The sequence below is a fragment of the Lolium perenne genome, chromosome 6, assembly GCF_019359855.2.
Source record: "Lolium perenne isolate Kyuss_39 chromosome 6, Kyuss_2.0, whole genome shotgun sequence".
NCBI lineage: Eukaryota > Viridiplantae > Streptophyta > Magnoliopsida > Poales > Poaceae > Lolium > Lolium perenne.
The window spans coordinates 169,125,526-169,151,541 of record NC_067249.2 but is presented as its reverse complement, the minus strand read 5'-3'; the positions used below and the strand labels follow the sequence as shown (position 1 = coordinate 169,151,541).

General features: G+C 46.1%; 3 protein-coding genes and 2 non-coding genes across 5 annotated transcripts; 3 read left to right on the top strand and 2 right to left on the bottom strand.

The window, feature by feature from the left end:
- Positions 1-8,310: 8,310 nt before the first annotated feature.
- On the top strand, positions 8,311-11,080 carry LOC127324050 (uncharacterized). Its single transcript, XM_051352148.1, has 2 exons — positions 8,311-8,734; positions 9,992-11,080. The coding sequence occupies exons 1-2, from the start codon at positions 8,386-8,388 to the stop codon at positions 10,894-10,896; spliced, it is 1,254 nt and encodes a 417-aa protein (XP_051208108.1). The 5' UTR covers positions 8,311-8,385; the 3' UTR covers positions 10,897-11,080.
- A 653-nt stretch (positions 11,081-11,733) lies between these two features.
- Positions 11,734-14,262, top strand: LOC127324063 (DEAD-box ATP-dependent RNA helicase 47A). The gene is made up of 2 exons (XM_051352157.2): positions 11,734-12,008; positions 12,140-14,262. The coding sequence occupies exon 2, from the start codon at positions 12,245-12,247 to the stop codon at positions 13,952-13,954; it is 1,710 nt and encodes a 569-aa protein (XP_051208117.1). The 5' UTR covers positions 11,734-12,008; positions 12,140-12,244; the 3' UTR covers positions 13,955-14,262.
- A 111-nt stretch (positions 14,263-14,373) lies between these two features.
- Positions 14,374-14,445, top strand: TRNAT-UGU (transfer RNA threonine (anticodon UGU)). The gene has a single exon. It is a non-coding gene; the product is annotated as a tRNA-Thr (tRNA).
- A 1,232-nt stretch (positions 14,446-15,677) lies between these two features.
- LOC127324051 (protein BOLA1, chloroplastic) lies at positions 15,678-18,170 on the bottom strand. Its single transcript, XM_051352149.1, has 2 exons — positions 17,991-18,170; positions 15,678-16,324 (listed from the first exon to the last, which is right to left on the bottom strand). Exon 2 carries the CDS (start codon positions 16,313-16,315, stop codon positions 16,007-16,009), a length of 309 nt encoding a protein of 102 aa, XP_051208109.1. The 5' UTR covers positions 16,316-16,324; positions 17,991-18,170; the 3' UTR covers positions 15,678-16,006.
- Positions 18,113-18,185, bottom strand: TRNAF-GAA (transfer RNA phenylalanine (anticodon GAA)). Its single transcript has one exon. It is a non-coding gene; the product is annotated as a tRNA-Phe (tRNA).
- Between the last annotated feature and the right edge of the window lie 7,831 nt (positions 18,186-26,016).

Genomic DNA, 26,016 nt, shown 5'->3' with positions numbered 1-26,016 from the left:
AAAGCGCGATCAGGTGGTCATAAGGATCTCAGGGCGCATCCGGATTCTTGAACGCTTGCTGAACCCGGCGCTCTGCCACTTTCTTCTGCGCATACGCCTGTGAGTCCGGAAAGAGCCCTGCAAGACAAAAGAAAAAGATAAGGACATGCTACCGGAAGATATAAGCTTATAAGCAGAGGCCGGAAAAGAAAGAAGAAAAATTTACTGAGGGCGAGCGCGTCGGTTTGCATGACCAGTAGGTCATACTCCTTTTGCTCCGCCTCTAGGTGGGCGGCCCGATCCTCGGCTGCTTTTCGCGCCTTGCTTCCGTCCTCCAGCTCTGCCCGCAGCACCACGGTGGAGTTGACAGAATCTTCCAGGACCTCATTGAGCTTCGCCTCAGCTGCAGCTTTGGCATCCTTTAGCTCTTGATCATGCCGGAGCCCAAACTGGATGAGCTGATCCTTCAGCCCACTGGAAACGAGCTTCTGGGCGTCCAGAGCTTTGCGATGCTCCTGGATGAGCTGCTCCTTTTCATCTAAAGTCCGGGAAGGAAATGTTAACAAAATAAAATTGGTAAAACGCAGAAAGGCAAGTCAACCGGAAAAGGAGAGGTACCTTGAAGGGTCCGGAGCTGGGTCTTGAGGGCCTCAATGGAGGCTTCCGGGATGGCTGTTACGCAAAATTTTGTAAGTAACAAAAAGGGAAAACCAACCGGTGAAAAGAAGCCGGAGGTAAAAGAGCTCACCTTGGCAGTGGCTGTGGGCCTCAGAAAGATCCCGGTGTTCCCACAGAAGCTCCTCAAAGAGGCGCTTCCGGGCGTCCGCCGTGCTCTGTTCAAGTAAAAATGACTATAAGAAGAAGCCGGTTTCTTTTTGTTCTTAACTAAGTTTCGCGCTAAGAGCTACGATCTCAACACGAAACTCGGGGACTGAGGGGATATGCATAATCCGGAAAAAGAGAAACCGGCACAAGCTGAAAAAATTGCGAAGAGTTGGTATAACTTACCACCACGTTGTTGGTGGCATCGTGCCACGTGTTGTCGAGCTCCTTCACCGCGCGTCGCAGCCGGATGAAGTGCTGCTCGGTACACTGGGGGCCAGCGGGGTCAATCACCGGAAGCCGGTCCTTCCCCAAGCCGCGCGTAGCCGCGGACACATCCGCTCGATTTCACTTTTCAGCGTAATCGCGCAAATGGCCCAGCTCGTGGCCTCCGCACATCAACTCTGTGATTTGGCCCAGCAGGCCAGTGGCCATTTCTCCGGCTGCAACCGCGGCGCGGCCGGCGTGCAGCGCCAACTGCTGCGAGCCAGAGGTAGCAGTGCCGGAAGCCGTAGCCTTCCCCTTGAAAGGTTCCGGCTTGAGGAGCTTGGTGCCTTCTGGCGGCGGCGTCGATGTGGCCCCAGCTGGCTCAGCGGTGGGAGCTTCTGGTGGCGGCGCGGGAGCAGTCTTGGGCGATGAAGGGGCGTCAGGTGCATCCTGGCCCAGAGTAGAGCTTGCCGGCGCGGAAGAGTCCGGCACAGACTTTGAGGGGGAAGAATCTGTAGTCTTCTTCTTCTTTCTTTTCGGGACGGGAGGAACCTGAGGTTCCACCCTCCCGGCAGCTTCAGCATCGGCGCCGATGTTGCTGGCGCCGGTGTCTTGTGTTTCTTGAGGGGATACGTGCTCCTCCTCCGCGCGGTGATCTGGAGGTGTAGGGGCCGCGCGCCCCGCACTTGGAGTGCCTCCCAGAGGGGAGGCAGAAGCGTTGTCGGTACCAGATGGTACCGGGCTTGAGTAAAGAGGAGATGAGGTCCTTGCGGTTCCCTCAGAGCTCTCCGGCCTCGTGCCGCTGGCGCCCTTGGAGAGCTTGAGCGCAGGGCTGAGCAAGAAAAAGAGAGGGGGTCGGAAAAAGCAACCGGAAGAAAAAGTTCGTAAAACAAAGCGAAAAGAGAAACGAAAGCTTACCCGGAAGCGACCGGCATTTGTTTGCCTTGGTAGCGCTTCTTGCCTACCGTCTTCCCTCCGACAACTTCGGTCCGGGAGCGTTTGGCAGGAGGGCCTTGGCCCGAACCGGCCTTAGGTGCCGGAGCCTTGTTCTTCTTGCCCTGGGAGGTGAGCTTCTCCAGGAACTCGCGGCCAGCCTCGGCCTCCAGAGGAGCCACGTGCTCATGAACCTGTGGTTGGGTGCTAGCTGAGGGAGCATCTACAGAAGAGAAATAACAAAAAAGCATGAGAAACCGGAAGAGAAAACTACCTCAAGGATAGCGACCTCATCATCGGAACCGGAAGCTTCGGATGAAAAGTTAACGGGGCGTGAGGTGTGGGTGCGGCCCATCTTGAGGTCTGTCCAATGAATATAAGGATCAGGGTCAACCTCGTCAAGATCCCGCCTCTGCTTAGGGCCTCGTTTCTCCGCAACGATGCGAGGAAAACGCTCCTTGGCCTGAAAAAGAATGGAAAGACAGTTAGCCACAACGCAAAAGCTACCGGTACAACAACCCGGATTACATAATCTCTTACTTCATCAGTTGGAGGGTTGGTGGAGCTGAGAGGCACGAAGCCCCACTCCCAGTCCATCGGCATGTCAGCTTGGCAGATCTGCCTGGCCTTAAGCACTATATCCTCCTTGCTTAGAGAGAGGCCAGAGATCTTGGTGGGATCGCGAGGGCCATACATTTCACTTATTTTGTGCGCCCGACGCTGGAGGGGAAGCACCCGGCGAGAGATGAAGGTGCGGATGATATCGTCAGAACTAATGTTCGTCTCCTTCATCAGATTATCCATGAAGCAGATAATCCGGTTGGTCTCAATGTGATTAGTCTTCGGATTAAAGCTCCAATTGACCTTCGTGGGCACCGCCGGATTGAAAGCCGGCAGATTGATAAGATCCGTCTCGCCGGTGTTCTTCACATAGAAAAAGGTCTCTTGCCATGCCCGGCATGACTCGAGACCGGAAAACTTAAAAAAGGGGCTCCCTTGGCGGGAGCCGATGATGCAAGACCCGCATTGAACGGGGGGTTTGGGCTTAGGAATGTCTTTGCCTTGGACCGAATTGATCCGAAGGCTAAAGAAGCGAGCAAAAGTTTCCTTAGTGGGACAGAGGCCGATGTAGCCCTCCATGAAGGAAACATAACAAGAAAGGTAGAAAATGGCGTTGCCAGGAAGGTGGTGAGGCTGGAGTTGATAAAAATCCAGGAACTCGCGAAAGAAATCGGAAGCAGGAAGGCCGAAGCCACGCTCAAAATGAGCAAGGAAAACGACGGACTCACCGGGTTCGAGCACCGGTTCGATCTCGTCGCGTGGAAGCCAGCAGGAAACTTCTGCCGGTATCCTCCGGGAACGGTATAGCCAATCTATCTCGTGCTGCGTCACGTCGGAGCCTTTCCAGGCTCCGCGGGTGATACCGGAAAGATCCAGCCCGGAACCCTGGCCGGAGCTGCCGGCCTCTTGACCTCTTCCGGTGTCAGACTCCATCCGGGAGAGTTCGGCGGAGAGACCGTCGGAGGCTTCGCTTTGGCGGCTACTCGAGGAGGATTCGGAAGACATAAGGACTGAACGATGCCGGTTTCTACCCAAAAATCAGGTTTCCCAAGATCTACCCTTGCGCGAAGATCTACGAGTAAGAGAAAAGCAACAGAAAAGCCAAAATAAAAACCCTACCGGCCCAAGAACTGAAAAGCAAAGAAGAAGGAGGCAAATGCACATTGAGCCTAACCTGAAGCGGCGGAGGCACTGAGGGAGAAGGTCACCGAGGGCGCGGCGAGCTTGTGAGCGTCGACGGAGGCTGGCGACGGAGAAGGGAAGAAGTCGCTGAGGAAAGCTTGAAGCAGCGGCGGCGAAGGAGAACCGGTGGACCTCTGCGCGGCGGAGATCCTCAGCGCGGCAAGAGCAACGGCGCGGGTTCGTCGGAGCAGTGCTCTGGCGGCGACCGGCGGTGGTGAGATTGCAAGGGGCGAAGAGCACGAAGCGCTGGAAAGTGGGCAAGTGCGGGGAAAAAGAAGATGAAGTGGAACCGCACTCCACTTATATAGAAGAAGGAGTTAGCGGGCTGGCAACCACTGGGCCACGGCGGTTCAGTTCATGGGCCGCCACGTGGCACGATGATACACGCGCGAAAAATAGAATGCCACACGGAAGTCGCACGGATCCGGAACGGCAGCCGGGATCCGGTGTGGTGCAGTAAATGCGGGCGCAGAAGCCGAAGGGAAGTGACCCCTGGCACAGGCGCGTCAGAAATAGTGCGCATGTCTCTGACAGGCACTGTACTCGAGAAATTCTCGACTTCACCGAGGAGACATTTAATAAGAGAGATACCGGAGAAACCGGAAAGAGGCACAAGTGCGGTAAAAGTGCCGAACAACTTGATCCGGATTCCGGAAGAGTTAAACCGGTACCTTGAGAAAATAGAACCTGGCATGGTTCGTTGGATAGGATCCACCGGACTATACCAGCTTCGGGGACTAATGTTGGGGGGATGACCCCCGGTATGCCAAAGGCATGCCAAACCGGATGGTTTGAGCCATCAAGATACCGGTTTAATGTTTATTCCGGAGCTGGAAGTTAAGCGTTGGGCTAAGTTAGCCTGTACCGGTATCCCAAAGAGGGGTGTACCGGTATGAGCTAAGAAGACACCGGAAGACCGGTAAGATCTGCATTGTAACACGTCGGCAAGACTGGTCAAAGATTCTCTCCAGAGCTAGAAGACAAAGATGAGCTAAGCAAAGTAGCTTTAAACGAAGCCCTGGCGCCAAAGAGGAAGGTGACGCCAAAAGCAACCGGAGGACGTCAGCTTCCTTGATTAAAGACGATACCGGCGTCACCTGTGATTAAACTAACTTTGTAAAGTAGTTTGTCTAGTCAAAGATGCCATTAGGGTTTCCTAGGGTTTCTTCCCCTGTAAGCCACCCTCTCCCCTATATAAGGAGAGGGGGCACCCCCATTACGCGGGTATGCGATAGATGAGATACGATAGAGGGAAGAAGAGAAACATGTAACCTTGTTCAAGCAAGTAATAGAAAGATCAAAGGAGGAGTTCTCTCTTGTGTTCTTCTTCTTCTTCCTCTTGTCTAGGCCCTGTTCTTGAGCTGTTCATCCGGAAATCCTTTCCATCTTTACCAAAACCCTCCCCCGAATCCTCTAGCGCACATTCGGCCCCAATTTAAGCCATCCCATGGCATCTGTCTGTTCACCACGACGACACTAAACTATGATATACTTATGGTCTCTTATCATTGGTAGAAATAGAAATTTAGAATTAGTACTGAACTACCATTAACAAGTGCGATCATTCATTTTAGCACTTTAACTGAACTACCATTAACTGAACTGAATTTTGTTAACTAAATTTTACAATAATTATAGACAAAATCGACCACAACACTTACATCTTGAACGCTGCACATGTGAAACCTCCTCCCGGTGTTCATCCCTTCAAATGCGACGCATCTGGTCGGCTCCAAGTCATGAACGCGGCAGCGTTCTGCTCCGACAACAAATCCAGAGAATGAGAGGTCCGTGCATATCTCAGGGGCGTAATCCATGGCAGTGAAGTCCTAATCGACAAGAAATTGCAAAAGAAACGAACTTTATTGACCTAAATCGATAGAAATCGTAATATCTCAATTCGGAATAAGAACCCTAACCCTAGATTCGAAATGAGAGATGAGAGGCTAAGAACTTACAGGGAGGTGCTCCGGCGAGCTTTCACCGTCGTTCCAGCTAGGCATGCGGCGGGGGCGGGGGCGGCGGCGGCAATGGGCGACGGCGGTGCGGGAGCCTCGGCGGCGCTGCTTCAAAGGGGAGAAGGGAACGGTCGCTAACGCGCGGACAGGGGCGCATGCCTCTTCTACCGTCCGCGAGTGGTGGGGCCCGCATGCCGTTAACGGCTCTTTGATGGAAGGTGCCATGTCATGCCTGACAGTGGGCCCGCGTTAGCATAAACGCTGTCAATCTGCGTTCAAAGGACGATCGGTGCTATTTGAAACAACTTCCACCAAATGTGGTAGTTTTGTGCGATTGGATCGAAAACTGGTAGTTTTCTGGAATTTTGCGTGAAAAGTAGTAGTTCTATGCTATTTCTCATGTAATAATACCATCTAATACTCTGGCTTGCACTATAGAAGCTACAAATTGTTGGATGGAACTGCCACCGCCTTTCCTCGTGTCTAGCCTTCACGCGGATATCACAGGTTCTGTTGTTTAATAAAACCCCAAATTTCCATGCAAAAAAAAGGCAGCGGAAGACCAAGTCTGACATTCACCATGCTATACATACAATCTATAGCAAGCACGGAATGATGCAAGGAAGACATATGCTTATGCGAAGGAGACACACAAGATTGTTGATCCAAAGACGATTGTGATGAGAATAGTTGTTGCAGTTGAGGAGGGGCGAACATTCCGCGAATCCTAGCCGGGTTGTTACCGCAAAACCAAGGATGAATGTGCTTAGGGCTGTGGCGCATTGTCACATATTCCAACATATTTATATGTTATAAGATGTTATATTCATGTCTTGCATTGATTTCAGAGATTTTCTAAACGATCCCCTTTTATTGGTTCATAACTCTGCAGAACAAGAAACCTTTGTTTTGAGTTTTTTTTAAAACTCTGCAGAACAAGACACCGAATTCTCCGGTGTGTACCTCAAAACCCCGGAGTCTCTGGCCAAGTTCCTGGACCCCCATAGAGAGTGAGGCACACGGGCATTCGTAGTCTCCGGCCTGGGGAGGCTGGAGTCTCTAGTGTACAAAGGTCGGAGTCTCCGGACTGGAGATCCTCAACATTCATCTTTGGTGTGATTCCCTCCACCATTATTCCAAGCCAACCCCTAATACATTCTTGAGCACCTGCAGACACTTCACCACAAAGTTGCAAGGCACCGTCTTGTTCGTTTCACTTTTTAGAGGTCGACCACTGTGACATGCTTAATATAATATTCTCTAGAACACATAAGCACACGGTAAAATATATTTATGTTGACAACAAACACACAAAACTATGTTACGGGAGAAATGCCCTTTCACCCCCCCCCCCCCCCCCCCTAGGGTTTCGGCTGCACCAAACCCCCTCCCATTTCCCCTATATAAGGTGGAGGCTTGGGGGAGGAGCACACAATTCCTCCTTAGGCGCATCTCTCCCCCTCTCTCTAGTTCTCTCTCCCGCACGCGATTCCTCGAAGAGTTGCGCACGGAGGGAGTCCACTCCACCTAGTACGGTGTAGCGCTGCTGGGATCCGAATCCAGAAGATCTACTTCCGCACCTTCGCTGGATCGGAGATGGTAGTGTCGTTGAGCACTGTATGTGTGTGAAACTGAGGTACTGCCACTTCCGGCACTTAAGGTCGTATGGGAGGACTGCCACTCGACCCTGAGGTCAGCAACAAGTAAGACTACAACATCCATATTCTAGTGGAACTTTAACTGCTTTTGGTCTTCAAAGGTGTGGACACCGAATCCCTTCTGTTACAACATTACTCTTAGATAGATCTCGACATATCGGGATCCGTTAGTTGGATATTTTTGTTTCTGCTGCAAACCCCTACACAACAGCGTGCAAGTGGGCAAGGCGGTGGCGAGCACGGGGGTAAGGTGGTGGCACACACGTGGCAAGGCGGCTTGCACGTGCGCACAAGGCGATTCACGCAGGACGCAAGCCGATGGCCACACAGGTGCATGTTGGAGCGCACAGTGCTAGCAGTTGCGGCTCAAGGTGTAGAGGCGGGCAGGCCTTGGACGAAACGTGGAGAAGTTAAAATAAATAAATAAAGGCTGATAGTGGGCCTTTTGGTGGAATATTCTCGAATATGTTGTTTTATTAAGGGGTCTGATTTGCGAGACGCAATTTTGAGCTCTTAAATCACATTTACCTACACGTTTATATATGTGATTTTAAGGGCCGCAGGATGGGGGTCTGCTAGAGTTGCTCTTAGGTGGAGCTAGGCAGATATGTGTAATGAGAAAAGACAATAAGGAGAGAACATAATTGATAAAAAAAATTAGTTAACAATGCATAACTATATAAGTACATCCTCCCATCCTAAGTATTTGCCCTTTTAAATTTCACTAGGAAAACAAAAGTTTGACCATCTAAAAATTATGGCCATCAAACAATGAATTACAATTATTCAAATTCAACGGATTTTTTGCTGAAATAAAATTTTGAGAAATCTTCTCAAAAATATAGAAATCATAAACACTTTAGTGACTATTCTACTAGGAAGTTTGAGGTCATTTAGGCTTTTCTTAATGATTTTTTTTTGTGAGAGAAAAGAGTATATTTTCTTTAAGACGTGGAGTACTGGAGTAGGGGGGCCAGATGGGTATGCCCAACTACCGTCCGGCGGATTAAAAGCCCACTCCAGATGGGAAATTGAAAACTAATAGTTTCTCCACTGAAAAGCCCGAATAATTCCGAACTCCGGCAATGTCTGCATCACCATCAGTGGGCGACGAGGCCCCCATCAACGCGGTGCTCACCGACGACGAGCTCCGTGCGGTGCTCGCCAGGCTGGGGCCCGAGTCGGAACGTGACGCGTTCGGGCTCGTGTGCAAGCGCTGGCTCCAGATCCAGAGCTCCGAGCGGCGCCGCCTGCGCGCGCGCGCCGGTCCGTCCATGCTGCGCAGGCTAGCAGCGCGCTTCCCGGGCATCCGCGAGCTGGACCTCTCCCAGTCGCCGTACCGCTCGTTCTACCCTGGTGTTATCGACGACGACCTGGAAGTCATTGCCCGGGGCTTCTGCAATCTGCTAGTCCTCGCCCTGCAGAACTGCAAAGGTGAGACCTCCTCTTTCGGTAGCGATCCATTCGCTATGTTTGTGTCACTGTGTGCGTGATGTTGCAAATGCAGAACGCTAGCCTTCTTAGCAGATGCGATTTGTGGTTTGTTGGTGTTCTTTACCCTGCAAAGATGGGAGAGAATAGATATGTTTGGGCATGGGAAAAACTTTGTTGTTGCATCATTTTAACCAAGTTAATTTTAATTCGTTAATCAGAAACATGTGAACCAATGAATTTGATGTAATACAAACCGGTAAGCCACATCATATATATGATCAAATCCTACGGAATAACCCAGACAGCTACAGCTAATGCTCTAATTCGAAGTGAGAAGTACATACAAGTGAATTTTCCAAATTTCTGAAGATTAATCCAGTATAGGTTACATTACACTGCTGGACCATAGAACTCGACTCGAGTAGAGATGTTAGTCTACTGTGGGATGAGGTCATGAGGGAGATATCTGCAGCCCCGGTTATGCTATGTTTGGTTCGATATGCCAGGTCAGATAAAAATGCTCAGTTGTCCTCAGTAGTGTATATAGACATGCTGATTTTTGTGATGTGGAATCCCATCTGTAGTTGTTTTACAGCTCCCAGAAAAAGTTCTGTTCGGTACTTTGTTGTGGTAATAACCCATTGGTTCAATTTGGATAGTCTGGCTAGACAATTATAAGCTGGGCAAGTGTACTCTAGATAAAATATTTAATCATACAACTTGTGATCCTTTGTAATATTCTCTGACACGGTGATACATATTGGTAACTTTGAAGCTGTTGTTAGTCCTTGCGGTTCGTGCGCTGAGTGCTACCTTTTTTGATAGCCGTCAGGCTGGTTGTTGAAATGTTTCTATTTTTTTCACTGTTGTAGCTGGTATCACCACCAGATCTTACTTTCCACAAATCTGGGCCTTTGTTCTTTGCTCTAAAAAATAGTTGCTAATTGTTTTGAGGAAAATAAATATTTCTTACTAGCAATTCTAGAGGTTACGAGTCTTGGCTTTGATGCATTCATGCAGTTCAGAACTGAAACCAACATCTTTGATAGTTTCATTGCCATTTTGGCTTTGGCATACACTTTTTTAGCATGGACCGACATCTTTATGTTTTCTTGAACCTAAATGGTACTTAGAGTGGTGATGGGGACTTCATATTATATAAGTGGAACCAGTAATCTCATTTGGGTGTGAAATTGTTGCTATTTCTTTAATCCATTGATAATCTATTTACATTTCCACTGTTCATGTGTCTCTTAGGTATCACTGATGTTGGAATGATCAAATTAGGGGATGGGCTGCCATTTCTACAAACCCTAGATGTCTCTCACTGCAGAAGGCTTAGTGACAGAGGTTTAAAGGTGGTTGCATTGGGATGCCGGCATTTGAGACAGTTGTACATCACAGGTTGCAGATTAATAACTGATAATTTGTTGCATGCTATATCAAAAAACTGTTCAAATTTGGAAGAGCTTGGGGCTGCGGGATGTAACAGCATAACAGATGCTGGAATCTCAGCTCTAGCTGATGGTTGTCATAATATGAAGTCGCTGGACATAAGCAAATGCAATAAAGTTGGTGATCCTGGAGTTTGCAGAATTGCTGAGGTTTCTTCGTCATCTCTGTTATCACTGAAGTTGTTGGATTGCAGCAAAGTAGGCAATAAGTCCATCTATACACTAGCTAAGTTCTGCTGCAACTTAGAGACTCTCAGCATCGGTGGATGTCGGGATATTAGCGATGAGCCCATAGAAGCACTAGCTCTTGCCTGTTGCAGCAGCCTCAGAAGCATAAGAATGGACTGGTGCTTTAAAATAACAGGCGCCTCACTGAGAAGTCTGCTGCGTAACTGTAAACTTCTTGCAGCTATCGACGTTGGGTGTTGTGACCATATAACTGATGCGGCATTTCAGGGAATGCAAACAAACGTGTTTCAGTCAGCACTGAGAGTTCTGAAGATCAATAATTGTGTTAGCATCACGGTTGCGGGAGTGAGCAGCGTGGTAGAATCATGCAATGCACTGGAGTACCTAGATGTCCGATCATGCCCTCAGGTTACAAGGCAGAGCTGCGAGCAAGCTGGGTTGCAGTTTCCTGGTGGCTGCAAGGTGAACTTTGAAGGCAGCTTGTCTGAGTCTGATTCATCTGTTGATAGGTTCTTCTAGGATCACTTAGAACTCAGTACTATCCAAGATTAAGAGTAGTTGTGCACTGCTCAACTCAGGGCCTGTATTGTAGAAAGTAGCACCGGGGCTCATGCAGTGAGCTGTATTTGAATGATTAAGAAAAGTATGATTTGTGTGAACTTGAACAACTTCAATGGAACAACGCTTCCTGAGGTTGATAAAATCTTTTCGTATTTTTTTTTTTCCATTTCCAACATGGACTAAAAATGACCTCGCAAATACTTATAAGGTTACCGCAATTTGTCATAAATTCGTTCGCTGGTACAATGCTAACTCTAACCTAAACATACTTGTAGTTACCAAAAGAAACATGACTTATCAACCTTGTCGCCAAATTCTCTACTCCGTATTTCATTTGTACTCTTTTTGAGTTTCACAAGTTGACAAATGGGTAATATGTCCCTAACGCTAAACCCTAATAATTATAAAAGCTATAGATTCAATACCTTGAAACCTTTTCCCAAACAAATTGCAAATTCCAGCATCGCACTTCATAAGTTAATTAATTTAGCAGTATAAGTTTATATAATACAAATCGGAAAAAATAAGTTTTGCGGTTTGAAAACTTAGTTTACTCCGAGTTTATAGTTTGCAACTTAAGTCTATTTGTTAAGGAACCTAGGTTTGATAAATTCCATAGCTCCGGCCCAACATTCATCTGTCTCCAAGTTTGTCAAAAAAAAAAAAAAAACATCTACACTGGAGACTGGACTGGATTTTCTTTCTCAAAATTTAAACAGAGGAATTCACCAGCTAATGATCCTGACCGTCGAAGTCCATCTCCTCCGCATCTAGATTTTTTCCTCTCCAACCCTCCCCTATCCCCTCCTCGCCCGCCCGCGCAGCCACCCTGCTCTCCTCTCCTGCTCCGACCTACCCAAAACCCACCCAATACGGCTCCAAAATCTCACCTACACTCCACCACCGCTGTGCCCTGGAGCCGCCGACGTGCCGTGGCTTACCTTCACCGGCGACGCCTCAAACCGCCCCCTCCCCTCCACCCACACCCCAAAACCTTCCCGCGCCGCCGCCATCGCAGCTCCCCTCCTACCTCGTCGCGTCCCAGCTGCCTCCGCCCCGTCCGCTTCGAGGTATGAACCTTCGGTCATCCAGTGATTACTTAACCCCAAACTAGCCTGCACAGATGTATGGTGCGCACACCACCAGGCCATGTAGATCCGCCCCCGGATTTCTGACCTTGTTTTCTGATTATCTTGCACAGCTACAAGCACGCCCTATCCCAAACTTGCTGAAATAAGAGCCTCCAACATAGATAGAATTGTCGAGTTCAGGTGCCGTGTTTGACGTTATTCAGCATTTTGCACAAATGAGGCTAATTATCGGGCAAGTTCATCGGAACGTTCTTGCTTTGGCATCATCCCGGTCATGCTTCGTCGTCGGCGACCACCTTCCATCCAGAATGCTGTCGCTGCCGCGTGCAGCTCGGTTTCATCAGAGTGCTTGGAGGGGCAGCCAAGCTGTCGAGGATAGCGGCAGCGCGCTGACCCTAGCTAACCTTGACGTCCAAAGCAAAGCTGACTATGTGAAGAAAGAAAGGGTGCCACGAACCGGAGGTCCGAGGCCAAGCTCAAGAGACACCTCCTACGGTGTGAAACCAAAGAAGGTTTATCCGCCTAAGACTGCCTTACCAAAGTCTCCGGTGGTGAAGAAGAAACTGAAGATTGATGAGGCTTTGTTCTCCGCGAGTTCATTTGAAGAGCTCGGTTTGCCGCCGTTGCTCATTGACCGGCTGAACAAGGAAGGCCTGACTTCTCCAACCGAGGTCCAGTCTGCTTCCATTCCTGTCATATCACAAAGGCATGATGTGGTTATCCAATCGTATACTGGGTCGGGGAAAACCCTTGCGTACCTTCTCCCTATTCTTTCTGAAATAGGCCCCCTGAAGAGGGCTGGAGAGCAGGGTAAATCTGACAAGAGATCAGGTATAGAAGCAGTTGTTGTTGCTCCTTCAAGAGAATTAGGAATGCAGATAGTGCGAGAGGTGGAGAAGATCTTGGGCCCTGATGACAGGAGACTTGTGCAGCAGCTTGTTGGCGGCGCTAACCGTTCGAGGCAAGAAGAAGCATTGAAGAAGAACAAGCCAATTATTGTTGTTGGAACACCTGGCCGTATTTCGGAAATTTCAGCAGCTGGTAAGCTACAGACACATAACTGCCGTTTTCTTGTACTGGATGAAGTCGACCAGCTTTTGTCATTTAATTACCGTGAGGATATGCATAGAATACTAGAGCATGTTGGTAGGAGATCTGGCACTTCATCTTCTAGTGGCATCCTCGGTCCACTTGCTAGGCGGTCTGAGCGTCAGACAATCTTGGTATCAGCAACAATACCGTTTTCAGTTATACGTGCAGCCAAGAGTTGGGGTCATGACCCAGTTCTTGTTAGGGCTAAGAGTGCTGTTCCTCTCGACTCAATTGCTGTTCCAAGGCCTATGCTGTCCCAGGGTGAACCAGGCTCCGATCCAGCAATGTCCGTTAATCAAGCTGCAGTTAACAGCTTGCCTCCGTCATTGGAGCATTACTACTGTACATCGAAGGCTCAACACAAAGTTGACACCTTAAGGAGATGCATCCATGCTCTGGAAGCACAGACGGTGATTGCATTTATGAACAACACCAAGCCACTGAAGGATGTTGTATTTAAGTTGGAGGCCCGTGGGATAAAAGCTATCGAGCTGCATGGAGATCTTGGGAAGCTTGCAAGATCAACAGTCTTGAAAAAGTTCAAGGCAGGTGAATTCAGAGTTCTAGTCACGAACGAGTTATCCGCTAGAGGACTGGATGTGCCAGAATGCGACCTTGTGATTAACCTGGATCAGCCAACAGACTCTACACACTACGCCCACAGAGCTGGTCGGACTGGACGTCTTGGGCGGAAAGGGACTGTGGTTTCAATATGTGAAGAAAGCGAGGCATTTATTATAAGAAAAATGCGGAAGCAATTGGGTGTGCCCATCAAGCCATGTGATTTCACTGAAGGCCAGATTAACGTTCATAAGGAGGAGGATGTGGAATAAACTCTACACTGTGCCTGCTCAACTCTACTGTATTACTTTAGTTTCTCCAAGCAGTGTTGCTTTTCATGAGCATTTAGTCTAGTTTATTAAAGTATTGCCAGTAACCATTTTTGTTCAACAGAGATTGGATACATTGGAAAATACTAGTCTTTTCTGGTAATGTTTAGCAGTTTTTCTTATGAAGGATCAGTATTCAGCTCTACTATTTTGTTTTGTTGTGCCCCTCTTATGGAGCCATATCGTGATTTGTAAGGTTGCTACTGGAATACTGGAATAATTTAATACTACACTGGTGTTATGTATTTCAACTGCTCGTCTGAAATATAAGAAAAACAGGCTGAATGCATGTGCCTAAGTCGAAAGCTTTAGCCAGAAATGTATTAGGTAAATTTCTTTCAATACAAACTGTAACAATAGTAGCCCCTATAGCTCAGTGGTAGAGCGTCAGTCTTGTAAACTGAAGGTCTGTAGTTCGATCCTGCATGGGGGCAAATTTTTTTCATCATGTTTACCATTTTCGCTGACCTTTTTTATCATATTGTTTTTTCTAGATCGTGTTTTATTTTTTTCATCATGTTTACCATTTTCGCTGACCTTTTTTATCATATTGTTTTTTCTAGATGGTGTTTTATTTTTTCATCATGTTTACCATTTTCGCTGACCTTTTTTATCATATTGTTTTTTCTAGATGGTGTTTTACTTTTCCCCGTCCTTTTGTAGCCTGTTCTTTTCTAGATGGTGTTTGACTGTCTTTATGTGCCTTAACAAACGCAATCCAACTGCAATGATACGTCCACGGGCAGTCCAGCTTTCCCTCCGTCTACAAGCAAGCAGGAATATGTGCCAGTGTCGTAGGGGAATACTTTCTTCAGTTGGTATTTTTCTCGTCCAGAAGCAACACAAACACTTGCAGCCTGTTAAACTTGAGATATGCCTTTGAACTCTCAGAACATGGTAATCGTGGCTATCAGAACGAAATACACAAATTCAAGCCACCAGTAGCGACAGATTGGCCAGCGATCTGCATCCCTGCTCGTGGTTTCTCCAGCAAGTACCGACCAAAAGCACTGTCTATACTAGTGTTGCAGCCTTGCTAAAGCCTGGCGACATGCCCTCGTCAACTTATGGCAGAGAGAGACAGGAAAAATAAATTAACGACTAGGATTTTTAGAGCTTGAGATTTTCCAGTTATTCAAGATTCAGATGTTGCTTAAGGCATTGCGGAGAACTTAAGAAAATCCTTTTTGCGGAAAAGAGAACTGTAAGATTGGTGATGAAGAAAGCACCAATGCGAAACTTGAAGATTCCATGACCATGCATGTAAAAAAACCGTGTGTTGTATTCGAAGATTCAAAATAAGATGATGCAGTTGCAATGTGGCCCAACAGATAATTCATGGCTACACTTGTTTGCTTTGCAGTAGGCGGCAAACCTGTGATCAGCTGGACCAGATCACCGTGGTGCCTGTTCCGTTATCTCTTGATAGTGGAACTGGTACTCTTAAGGTCGTAAGGAAAACCAGGAAGACAGTTCATGCCTGAATAGACTAAGGTCTAGGACACAAATAAATAACTAAATGTGCTTCGGCTATAGTTTATTTGCACCGATCAGAGTCAAAACCGATTATCAGACTTATAGAACATATTAGATTGTACTATATTTATCAAAAGATTTTATCTCTTATGTTCAAAGCAAGTACAGATCCACCGCAAAAAAATATAGATCACCAAAAAGAAGGATGAGAAAATATATCCATCACCAACACAAAATCTTCAGTTTGCCAAATGCCTCTAGAAGCGCCACCATACAAGGTCCTTGACCATTATGGATAAATGAAACGAGAATGTGGTACTGAGTACTGACTAAATGTTCATAGCTTTCATGGCCACAGGTGATTATCCATACTTACGATGTAATGCAAGTATGCAACACCATGTCTTTGTCATGAAAGAAACATGACATATTGTTACTGTTTGATTCATGTCTACATGATATTGCTGCAATCAATTTATTTTGGAACACACACTAATTAATTCTATGCTTCTTTGACGTTCATGATCCAGACTCCTTTGGAGTTTTCGCAACAATGGAGATAGCATGAAGACCCGAGTTCAACTCATCGGTCAAGAGATCGTACACCATCCTGTGACGCTTCACAAGGCTCTGGCCCTCAAACTTCGGTGAAATTACCTTGATGTTAAAATGCGTCTCGTTTGCATTGTCCTTCACAGCTGCATGCCCAGCATGTTGGTAAGAAACATCTTCAATATCTAGCGTACTGGCCTCCAAAGCAGACTGCAGCTTTTGCCTCATCCGAACAGCTCTCGACAGCACAGCAGTGGTACCTCGTGAACCCATCATTGTTACAGTCTGCTTAGAAGAAAAATGTACTGGTTATGCAAAATAATCACTGTTACAAGTAGGACCACATGAAATTACAGAGATAAACAGCACAATGGAATGTTACATATTTCATAAGCAGAAGCATAGTTGATGAACAAACAATCCAATATCAAGGCCAGAATTGCATCACATAGATAAATAAAGAATACTACCTTAGCACATCCTATTCTCAACAATTCATTGCCTCAAGTCATGAATAAAACATGTAGCACATCTCTCTTCATTTTAGATATAGGGCAAACACCTCGGTTACATATTCAGTTTGCAGATTCTAGTTTCTGAGCAACCGATATGAAATCAAGATACAAAAAATTGAACAAATACAGTTTATCTTTGGTTGACCCATGTAATCTCCACATGTCAGGAATAGGTCGAAAACAGCCTAACAACACCATTGATTCCAATTTTTTGAACTAAACCCAGTGTCCTTCTATCTCGTGAAGAACAAACAGCGAAGATGCAAGCCACATGTAGAGAATCAAAAACCTAGATATTGCAATTAGACACAAAACCATTACCTAGATGGTGAAATTAGACCGTTCTTCAATGGATAGATTACAGTGGAAATGTAGAGATAAACAGCGCAATGGAACATTACATAGTTCATAAACATAAGCGTAGATTGATAGATGAACAAACAGTCCAATAGCAAGGTCAGAATTGAATAACATAGAAAACTAAAGATTACTGACTTAGCCCATCCTATTCTCAATAGTTCATCACCTCAGCCCTCAGGTCATGAATAAGAGCATGTAGCCCATGTCCCTTTTCTTTCACATACAGGGCGAACACCTCGGTTCCATTTTCAATTTGCAGATTCTTTTTTTTAGAAAAACAGGTCATAGCCCCAGTTCCATTGCTGAAACCAGATGTCACAACGTTTATTACAACACAAACACATCTTGCCAGGTTCACTCAAACCTACCCATCAAAAGATCTAGGGGGAGAAGTTCCAGCACACTCATAGATAGCCCACTACAAGTGGGGAGAGACCACTGTCGAGAAAGGAGACAGGGGAAGGAGGACTAAGGCCTATGCAGGACCCTAAAACCTTCACAGTCTCCCGCCAGCATCAACGCATTTGCTTTGCAGATTCTTGATTCTTAACAAGCTACAAAAATTGGAAGAACATTGTTGTTCTCTTTTTTTTTGGATGAAACGAACATAGTTTATCTTCCCTTGACCTACGAAATCCCCATCTGTCTTGAATAGATTGAAAATAACCTAGAAGATGTAGTATCCTTCTACCTTAAATAGAAGGAACAACACCACTGGTTCCAATTTTCGAACTGAACCCACTATCCTTGAATTTTAGAATCTCGTCAACCGACAGCGAAGTTGCAAGCCCCATAGAGAGAATCAAAATTTCAAAACCTGGATGAATACAACTGGATACGAGTCGTAACCTAGATGATGAAATTAGACTGTCTAGATAGATTGAGCTAAATAAAAACTACAGGCATGTAGGGTATCTTCAAGCGGATCTGACGAGAAGCTTAGAGGGAAAACAAAAAGGTTCTACGGTTGCGGTCATCTAGCCCGTTTGTACGTAATGGACATGAAATCAACTGGCTGCACAAATTTTATAAGCGATGCAACAAACATCGAAAAAAAAAAAGCGAGGAGAGCTTACGCCGCAAGATCTGCTGTCTTCTGTTGCGTCGGCGGCGGCTACGTTGTGGAAGGGGAAACCAGGGGAACGAAAACAACTCCAGATGTAGTGCCTGAAACTTTAAAAAGGCGAAAAGATGTTTTTGCGGTGAGGGTGGATCGAACACCCGACCTTCAGATCTTCAGTCTGACGCTCTCCCAACTGAGCTATCCCCGCTAGATGTCAACAAGGAAAATTTAACCTATAAGGCCTTGTTAGGCAGGCCGGGTTTCATGTGTTTAAAGGTGTAATTTTTCAGGTCAACCCCATGAAACACACTAAAACACTTTACATCACTACAGGAATGGACGCATACGCCGACGGGGTTTCATGTGTTTAAAGGTGTAATTTTTCAGGTCAACCCCATGAAACACACTAAAACACTTTACATCACTACAGGAATGGACGCATACGCCGACGGCAGCCCTCGGCGTATGACGTCGGCGTTTAGGTCCCTCGGCATAGACAATATTGTCATCGGTGTAGCCCGGCCCTCGGCGTAGCGTGCTACGCCGACGGCAAAACCGTCGGCACACAAATTTTACAAATTTGAATTTTCTTTTTTTCTAAAGAAAAGTTCAAAAAAAAATCGAAAAAAATAAAAAAAAAATTATATGCCGACGGCAAAGCTCTCGGCATAGAGTTTTAAATTTTTTAAAATTTAATTTTTTTACACCATTTTTTTTCTTTTTTTCCTTTTTTTTTACTTGTTTATCTTTCACCCATACACTTTTAACTCTAATTACACTTAATCTTAGGTCAAATTACAATCATGGCTAAACTTCCCACTCGGTCACCCATCCTCACACTACTCCAACCTCAGCCCGCTTAACTTCTTGGTTCCATTCGGATGAGCTTCCCTTAAAGAATTGACACCTTGCTGATAATAATAGCCTATCAACCCTATTAACCCTTGGACCGTGATGTCACAACTCATTATTTTTAAATTCCAAACAATTACTTAAGTAAACAATAATGAATATATAAGTAACAATGATTAAGAATATTGAATTTAAATAACAATAAAATGATTTTATTTTTTGGTCTTTTTTCTATTTAATATGGAACAATTAATATCTTTAAATCGGAAAATCGAAATTCCACAAATAATATGTCTAAATCGATCAGAAAAATGAGAGGAATCTAAATATAACATCCATATCATCATTTGAACCTTAAAATTAGAGAAATCCAAATATGACGCCCAATTTGCCATGTGGCCAAAACGGCCCCCTCGCGAGATGCGAAATGGCCGTATCGGGCGGGCTGGTGCACCGTTCGCCAACACGCTAAACGAACAAAAATTAGCACACAAAGTGATGTGTTATAGACCTAAAAACATTTTTTGCGGAATTTATTGAGCGATGGAAAGGTGCACCCCTAGTTCAAATTCGGTCAGTTTCCAGCGGATTTGGCGGGACACGGCAGGAAGCCGCAGGGATTCCAAGATAGCTAGCGCGTACATATGAAATGTGATATATGGTGCGGAGACGGTGTCCTACCACTACGCTGAGGTCTCGCGCAATACTAAAATGCGCCCCATGTAGCTGCTTCAGAAAAAAATCCGTTTTAGCACCTCAAAAATGAAAAAACCATCGCCCATGGGTCGGATTGGAAATCCGCTCCCGGGACCTTGCTTCCCATCCTAGGGACCACGCACGTGTCAAATATGGCCTCGTTCGGACAAACTATGCGGTGTCACGGGCAGTTTCCTACTCATTTGCCCTAAAAGCCATAGAACTCCGGAGGTGATAGCCCTTTTTGTGAAGGGTTTTCCAAAATAATTATCGTATCCTAATTCCGACTTTTGGAGTGGTTACTAGGACACATAAAATGACGCCATGCGGCTCCGCGGGATTTACCGACTTCGTTTAAATTGCCATTTGGCCAAAACGGGCCCCCACGGAGATGCGGTAAGGCCGTACCGGGCGCGCTGGTGCACCCGTTTACCATCACGCTAAACGGAAAAAAATTCGCAGATAAAGTGATATGTCATAGACCTAAAAACATTTTTCCCGGAATTTATTGAGCGACGGAAAGTGTATCCCTAGTTCAAATCATGTCACTTTCCAGCGGATTCGGCGGTACACCGCAGGAAGCCGCATGGATTCCCAGATAGCTAGCGCGTACATATGACATGTGATATATGGTGCGGAGGCGGTGTCCTACCACTACACGGAGGTCTCGCGTAATACTAAAATGCGTCCCATGTAGCTGCTTCACAAAAAAACCCGTTTTGGCACCCTGAAAATGAAAAAACCATCACCCATGGGTCGGATTGGAAATCCGCTCCCGGGGCCTTGCTTCCAATCCCAGGGACCATGCACGTGCCAAATATGACCTCGTTCCAACAAACTATGTGGTGTCACGGGCCATTTCCTACTCATTTGCCCTAAAAGCCATAGAACTCCGGACGTGATAGCCCTGTTTGCGAAGGGTTTTCCAAAATAATTGGCGTATCCCAATTCCATCTTTTGGAGTGGTTACTAGGACACATAAAATGATGCCATGCGGCTCCGCGAGATTTTTTGACTTCATTTAAATTGCCATCTGGCTAAAACGGGAACCTGGGGATATATAAGAAAGTGATTGAATTATTTCTATATTAACATGGTACTGTACATGATTCAAATATGCATGATTTTGACATAAACGGATAGATGATGATGTTTTTCTGAACATTTTGATACCTCATACGCATTTTTCTGACATCATATGAATTAGTTATGATTTTTACAAAATTAGACAAATTTGAAAAATGGCTACGCCGAGGGTGGCCGTCGGCGTAGCCCTGTCTACGCCTAGGGCCAAAGATATGCCGAGGGCTGCCCTCGGCGTAGACCTCGCTACGCCGACGGCTGCGCTACGTCGAGGGTTGGATGAGGAGGCTGGCCAGGCCAGGCCATACGCCGAGGGCCCCGACTTTTGGCCGTCGGCATATAAAAGGCCCTCAGCGTATCTCGCCATTCCTGTAGTGCATACTGATAAACCACAAGTATAGGGGATCGCAGCAGTCTTCGAGGGAAGTAAAACCCAAATTTATTGATTCGACACAAGGGGAGGTAAAGAATACTTATAAGCCTTAACAACTGAGTTGTCAATTCAGCTGCACCTGGAAAAGCACTAGTAACAGGGGTGATGTGAAAGCAGCAGTAATATGAGAGCAATAGTAATAGTAACACAGTAGCGGTAACAGTAACACGGAGGCAATGGCACCAGAAAATAGTTGATACTACTTCCAATGACATATAGAACGAGTATATGATGATGAGAGATGGACCGGGGTTCCCAGCGATCTACACTAGTGGTAACTCTCCAATAACAAGTGACAAGTGTTGGGTGAACAAATTACAGTTGGGCAATTGATAGGATTGATAAAGCATTAAGAAAGAACATCAATTCATTAATCATGTAGGCATGTTTTCCATATATAGTCGTACGTGCTCGCAATGAGAAACTGGCACAACATCTTTTGTCCTACCAGCTGGTGGCAGCCGGGCCTCAAGGGAATCTACTGGATATTAAGGTACTCCTTTTAATAGAGCACCGGAGCAAAGCATTAACATTCCGTGAAAACATGTGATCCTCACATCACCGCCATCCCCTCCGGTTGTCCCGATTTCTGTCACTTCGGGGCCTTTGGTTCCGGACAGTGACATGTGCATACAACTTGTAGATACAATCTAAGCAATAATTATAGAGTTTAAATCTAATATCATGCCACTCGGGCCCTAGTGACAAGCATTAAACACAACAAGATTGCAGCAACAATAACTTCACAAACTTTATAGATAGACTAATCATAATGTATCATCCATCGGATCCCAACAAACACAACACCGATTACATCAGATGGATCTCAATCATGTAAGGCAGCTCATGAGATCATTGTATTGAAGTACATGGGGTAGAGAGTACCAACTAGCTACTGCTAGAACCCGTAGTCCATGGGGGAACTACTCACGGAGCATGATGGAGGCGGTGGCGTCGATGGAGATGGCTTCCGGGGGCACTTCCCCGTCCCGGCAGGGTGCCGGAACAGAGACTTCTGTCCCCCGAATTGGAGTTTCGCGATGGCGGCGGCGGCCCTGGAGTCTTTCTGGAGTTTCATCAATTGGTGTCGCGTTTTTAGGTCGAAAGGGCTTAAATAGGTGAAGAGGCAGCGCATGAGGGGCGACAGGGTGGCCCCACACCAGGCCGGCGCGGCCAGGGTGTAGCCCGCGCGGCCCACGTGTGTGGTGGCCCCCTGGCTCTCCTCCGACTCCCCTTCGATGTTCTGGAGCCTCCCGGGAAAAATAAGATCTTTGGCGTTGATTTCGTCCAATTTCGAGAATATTGCCCGAATAGCCTTTCTGGAACCAAAATGCTAAAAACAGAACTGCACCGTGGCATCTTGTTAATAGGTTAGTTCCGGAAAATGCATAAAAACATTATAAAGTGCGAGCAAAACATGTAAGTATTGTCATAAAACAAGCATGGAACATCAGAAATTATGGATACGTTGGAGACGTATCAGCATCCCCAAGCTTAGTTCCTACTCGTCCTCGAGTAGGTAAACGATAAAAAGAATAATTTCTGTAGTGACATGCTACTTACATAACCTTGATCATACTATTACAAAGCATATGAAATGAATGAAGTGACTCAAGGCAATGATCTATAGTTGCTAACAAATAGATAACATATAGCAAAACTTTTCATGAAGAGTACTTTCAAGACAAGCATCAATAAGTCTTGCATAAGAATTAACTCATAAAGAAATAATTCAAAGTAAAGGTATTGAAGCAACACAAAGGAAGATGAAGTTTCAGCGGTTGCTTTCAACTTTCAACATGCATATCTCATGGATAATTGTCAACATAAAGTAATATGATGAATGCAAATAAGTAAGTATGTAAGAATCAATACACAGTTGACACAAGTGTTTGCTTCTAAGATGGAAGGAAGTAGGTAAAGTGACTCAACATAAAGTAAAAGAAAGGCCCTTCGCAGAGGGAAGCAGGGATTAAATCATGTGCTAGAGCTTTTTAAGTTTTGAAATCATATAGAGAGCATAAAAGTAAAATTTTGAGAGGTGTTTGTTGTTGTCAACGAATGGTAATGGGTACTCAAACTACCTCGCCAACCAGACTTTCAAGAGCGGCTCCCATGAAGGACGTTATTTCTACCAGCAAGGTAGATCATCCCTCTTCTCTTTTGTTTACACATGTACTTTAGTTTTATTATGGGTGACACTCCCCCCAATCTTTGCTTACACAAGCCATGGCTAACCGAATCCTCGGGTGCCTTCCATCAATCTCATACCATGGGGGAGTATCTATTTGCAAAATTAAGTTGCTTACTGATGAATCAGAGCAAAACATGTGAAGAGAATTATTAATGAAGTTAATTAATTGGGGGCTGGGAACCCCGCGCCAGCTCTTTTTGCAAAATTATTGGATAAGCGGATGAAGCCACTAGTCCATTATGAAAGTCTGTCAAGAGTAAATGACAAGGTTGAAAGATAAAACACCACATACTTCCTCATGAGCTATAAAACATTAACACAAATTGAGAAGCATTTTGAAGATTTAAAGGTAGCACATGAAGTATTTACTTGGAATGGCAGGAAATACCACATAGTAGGTAGGTATGGTGGACACACATGGCATAGGTTTTGGCTCAAGGTTTTGGATGCACGAGAAGCATTCCCTCTCAGTACAAGGCTTTGGGCTAGCAAGGTTGTTTGAAGCAAACACAAGTATGAACCGGTACAGCAAAACTTACATAAGAACATATTGCAAGCATTATAATACTCTACACTGTCTTCCTTGTTGCTTGATACGTCTCAAACGTATCTATAATTTCTTATGTTCCATGCTACTTTTATGATGATACTCACATGTTTTATACACATTATATGTCATATTTATGCATTTTACGGCACTAACCTATTAACGAGATGCCGAAGAGCCAGTTGGTGTTTTCTGCTGTTTTTAGTCTCAGAAATCCTAGTAAGGAAATATTCTCGGAATTGGACGAAATCAACGCCCAGGGGCCTATTTTCACACGAAGCTTCCAGAAGACCGAAGGAGTCACGAAGTGGGGCCACGAGGCGCCCAGACACCAGAGCGGCGCGGCCTGGGCCTTGGCCGCGCCGGCCTGTCGTGTGGGGCCCTCGTGTGGCCCCCTGACCTGCCCTTCCGCCTACTTAAAGCCTTCGTCGCGAAACCCCCAGTACCGAGAGCCACGATACGGAAAACCTTCCAGAGACGCCGCCGCCGCCAATCCCATCTCGGGGGATTCAGGAGATCGCCTCCCGGCACCCTGCCGGAGAGGGGAATCATCTCCCGGAGGACTCTTCACCGCCATGGTCGCCTCCGGAGTGATGAGTGAGTAGTTCACCCCTGGACTATGGGTCCATAGCAGTAGCTAGATGGTCATCTTCTCCTCATTGTGCTTCATTGTCGGATCTTGTGAGCTGCCTAACATGATCAAGATCATCTATCTGTAATGCTATATGTTGTGTTTGTTGGGATCCGATGGATAGAGAATACTATGTTATGTTGATTATCAATCTATTACCTATGTGTTGTTTATGATCTTGCATGCTCTCCGTTATTAGTAGAGGCTCTGGCCAAGTTTTTACTCTTAACTCCAAGAGGGAGTATTTATGCTCGATAGTGGGTTCATGCCTCCATTAAATCTGGGACAGTGTGATACGTCCAAAACGTATCTACTTTCCCGAACACTTTTGCTATTGTTTTGCCTCTAATTTGTGTATTTTGGATGCAACTAACACGGACTAACGCTGTTTTCAGCAGAACTGTTCTGGTGTCTCGTTTTTGTGCAGAAATCCAACTTTCGGGAAAATCCTCGGAATTTATGCAGAAGGCCCTATTTTCCCAGAATACTGACGGAGCCAGAAGGACAATTAAGGTGGAGGCCCGAGGGCCCCACACCATAAGGCGGCGCGGCCTAGGGGGGCCCGCGCGGCCCTATGGTGTGGCCCCCTCGGCCGGCCTCCGACGCCCTCCTTTGGACTATTTATCGGCCTCGACCTAAAAACGCACAGAGAGAAGTCGAAGTCGCCAGAAACCCTCCAGAACGCCGCCACATCGCGAAACTCCGTCGCGGGAGCCAGAAGTCTCCGTTCTGGCACTCCGCCGGGACGGGGAATTGGAGGAGATCATCGCCGCCATCACCGCCAACGCCTCTACATCAACCAGCCATGTTTCCCCCATCCATGTGTGAGTAATTCCCCCGCTGTAGGCCGAAGGGGATGGTAGGGATTGGATGAGATTGGTCATGTAATAGCATAAGATTGTTAGGGCATAGTGCCTAGTGTCCGTAATTGGTACTTTGATGATATTGTTGCAACTTGTTATGCTTAATGCTTGTCACTAGGGCCCGAGTGCCATGATCTCAGATCTGAACATGTTATTGTTTCATCAAGATATTCATTGTTTATGGTCTTACCTATAAGTTGTATACACATGTCGTTGTCCGGAACCAATGGCCCCGAAGTGACAAGAATTGGGACAACCGGAGGGGATGGTAGTGATGTGAGGATCACATGTGTTCACGGAGTGTTAATGCTTTGCTCCGGTACTATATTAAAAGGAGTACCTTAATATCCAGTAGTTTCCCTTGAGGCCCGGCTGCCACCGGCTGGTAGGACAAAAGATGTTGTGCAAGTTTCTCATTGCGAGCACGTACGACTATAATTGGAACACATGCCTATTGATTGCTTTGTACTTGGACACCGTTTTATTATTATCTGCAAATGCCCTGCTATGATTGTTACATGAGTTTCTCTCATCCATGCAACGCCCGTTCATCCGTCCCCGTGCCTACAGTATTTTAAACCTGCTGATTACTACAATCACTATCGCTGTCTTTGTTACTCTGCTGCTGTTATTTCACTATCTGCTATAAAGCTGTTACCTCGATAAACTCTTGCGAGCAAGTCTGTTTCAGTGCAGCTGAATTGACAACTCATTGTTAAGGCTTCCAAGTGTTCTTTGTC